We start from the raw sequence: 3,275 nt of genomic DNA, 5'->3' as shown, positions 1-3,275 counted from the left end.
AGGCATATGGCGTAGTGCTTAAGAGCGCGGGCTACTAACCCCAAGATTCCGAGTTCAATTCCAGGCAGCGACCTGAATAGTAATAATAATAATAATAATAACAACAACAACATGAGAACTCAGGTTTGAAATTTCCCCAAGACACCTGATGAAAGCTGGAGGATATATCAGCCGAAATGTTGTGTTAACAACAAACAAGATGAGGACAAATATCCGTCAAATATAAATAATGATCATTTGTACAAATAATACATTGTAAATGAATCACAGAGATCTTAATGTTTCTTAATATGAATTTCTTCATACTCTTTTACAGTATTTTCTGTCATACAAGTCAAATTCTTCAGACCAAAATTTATAGCCAGAAAAGGTAGGTTCCCCAGACAAACATTGTCATTCATTTACAATATTCTGTGAAAACGTGTCTGGTCAAGAGGAAATATTTACCTTGCTTAGCGACAAATGAGGATTGGTGACAGAAAAGGCATTTGGCCAAAGAAAATCTGTTTCAATGAGCTCTGTCTGACCCATGCAAGTATGGAAAAGTCGATGTTAAAATGATGAAAGTAGAGAACAGAATTGAGATTTTATGCAGACTCCCCACCACCACCATGGCTGTGTAAACAATTGCTGTGAGGTTAAAGTACCACACTAGAGTTTTCATGGTTAACAACCATCCATACAGCTGTAGCTCTGTAAGATCCTCTATGAAGCTGTTCAACCTATTGAAAATAGCAGCCCATCACTAATTCTAGTAGTATGAGAAACCATTTACCTGTGAACGGTTAATACCACTCAAGTCATCAGTGCTTGGTTCTACAGGAGGTTGGTCTAAGCCTACAAATGACATGAATTTCTCAGGTGACTGAAAGGCTCTGAAAGAAGAAGTAATATTGTCAATGAAATTTCTTTATATTTTCCATAACATTCCATAATATACTGTATAAGGAACCCCCTAATTTTGGGGGGCTTAAAATTTGGAAAAACGGTTTTGTAAGGGATTATAATATTATCCATGTTTAAGAAACTCACAGAATTTTTAGACCTAATTTTTGACAAAAAAAAAAAAAAAAGGGTTCCTTAAACACGTTAAAATATGGTAGATACACAAATACACAGATACACTCATAAACCACTGAAATAACTCTCATACACCTGTTCTAAATAGCAAAGGAAACAACAAGGCACTGAAACTAGGATTCCACCTCCAAAACTTTACGGTAAAGTTATTTATTCTATTAATAATCCTTCTTACTATAGGCACAAGGCCGGAAATTTTGTGGGAGGGGACCAGTTGATTATAATGACCCCCAACTCTCGACTGTACTTATCTTATCGACCCCGAAAGAATGAAAGACAAAGTTGACCTTGGCGAAATTTGAATTGAGAACATAAAGTCAGACGAAATATTGCTAAGTGCTTTGCCCGGCATGCTAACGGTTTTGCCAGCTCGCCGGTTTACCGATATTTAACATTGGTTTCAAAGTTTGCTACAGAAATTTCTGGTGGGGAAGGGTAGGCCAGTTACATCAACCCCAGTGTTTGCCTAGTACTTATTTTATTGACCCCGAAAGAATAAAAAGCACAGTCGACCTCGGCGGAATTGGAACTCCGAACGTAAAGATGGATGAAATGCCGCTTAAAACTTTTGCCCGGCGTGCTAACGAGACTGCCAACTCACCGACTTTATTTGTTATTAATATTCTTTTCTACTCTAGGCACAAGGATCGAAATTTTGGGGGAGGGGGCCAGTCGATTAGATCGACCCCAGAACGCAACTGGTACTTAATTTATCGACCCTGAAAGGATGAAAGGCAAAGTCAACCTCAGTGGAATTTGAACTTAGAACACAAGGACAGACAAAATGCTGCAAAGCATTTTACCCAGCGTGCTAACGATTCTGCCAGCTCATCATCTTAATAATAATAATAATAATAAAGTTAAGAACACTTTGTTTTCATTAGTATGGATAATAATAATAATAATGCTTTCTACCCCAGTACTTCACTGGTACTTAATTTATCGACCCCGAAAGAATGAAAGGCAAAATCGGCCTTGGCAGAATTTGAACTCAGATTGGAGCAATGTGCGAAATACCGCTAAGCATTTTGCCCAGCATGCTAATGATTCTGCCAGCTTCCTGCCTCGAATAATAATATTGGGTTGGTGCATAATTATTGTGGCTTTTTTTCAATAAAAACAATAACAACATGTAACAAAAACATCTTTAAATGATTATTTCGGAGCATATTCATCATCTACTTCAATTTCTGCTTGGCGTTTTGTTTAAACCTTTTTGTTGAATAAAATTTATTGAAAAAAAAAGCCGCAATTATTATGCAGCAACCTAAATAATAATTCTCTCTAATTTTGGCACAAGGCCGGCAAGTTTTGAAACCACAGTTATAATGGAGTAAACGCCTTAACCACAAAGTCACATCTTCAACTATTATGTCATTTTCAGCAGGTTACAAACTGCCAAGAATACAAAACAAACATTTTGTCAAACACATTTCATAACAACATGTAATGTAGGATTTTACAAAAAAAAAAAGAAAAAAAAAGCGAAACCAAACATAAAAATACTCACAATTCAAAACTGTTTGATAACCAAATTTCTTTCACTGGTTGAAGCACTTCTTCTATGAAAGTGGATTGTTTATCAAAGTTTTGAGATTGATTACTGAAATATATAAAGTTAGTAAAACTAAATGAGTCATTCTAAAGGACAGAATTTTATTGGATAAAACTAATGGTGGTAAAACAGCTTACCTGGACTTCAGGTGAAACAGTTATTAGTGTTTATGTTGTAGCTTAAGACTAGATCATCCCTTATCTTGACATTCCAACACTAATATTACGGTGATTTTTATTTTCAGTCAGTGAACAACATTATCTAATGTAAACTGGTCACCATTTCAAATATACTTTATTCTTTACTTGTTTCAGTCATTTGACTGTGGCCATGTTGGAGCACTGCCTTTAGCCGAACAAATCGACCTCAGGACTTATTCTTTCTAAACCTAGTACTTATTCTATTGGTCTCGCTTGCCGAACTGCTAAGTTACGGGGACGTAAACACACCAACATTGGTTATCAAACGATGTCAAGTGTTTATGTGTGTGTTTAGTACAAAACACATGCGTATATATATATATGCGACGGGCTTCTTTCAGTTTCCGTCTACCAAATCCACTCACAAGGCTTTGGTCGGCCCAAGGCTATAGTAGAAAACACTTGCCCAAGGTGCCACACAGTGGGACTGAATCCGGAAC

The 3,275-nt window shown here is 36.6% G+C and overlaps 1 protein-coding gene across 1 annotated transcript in view; it reads right to left on the bottom strand.

Moving 5' to 3' along the window:
- The window catches only part of LOC106871654 (exportin-5), a 36,808-nt gene that overhangs the window by 3,228 nt on the left and 30,305 nt on the right, over window positions 1-3,275 (bottom strand). The window contains exons 17-18 of the mRNA XM_014918238.2: window positions 2,591-2,683; window positions 776-875 (exon numbers count right to left, since the gene is read on the bottom strand). Coding sequence (XP_014773724.2) covers window positions 776-875; window positions 2,591-2,683 — 193 coding nt within the window. The remainder of the gene's footprint in view (window positions 1-775; window positions 876-2,590; window positions 2,684-3,275) is intronic.

This window comes from Octopus bimaculoides, chromosome 11 (genome assembly GCF_001194135.2).
Source record: "Octopus bimaculoides isolate UCB-OBI-ISO-001 chromosome 11, ASM119413v2, whole genome shotgun sequence".
Lineage (NCBI taxonomy): Eukaryota > Metazoa > Mollusca > Cephalopoda > Octopoda > Octopodidae > Octopus > Octopus bimaculoides.
Note: the sequence above shows the minus strand (reverse complement) of the source record. Positions and strands in the feature narration are given on the sequence as shown.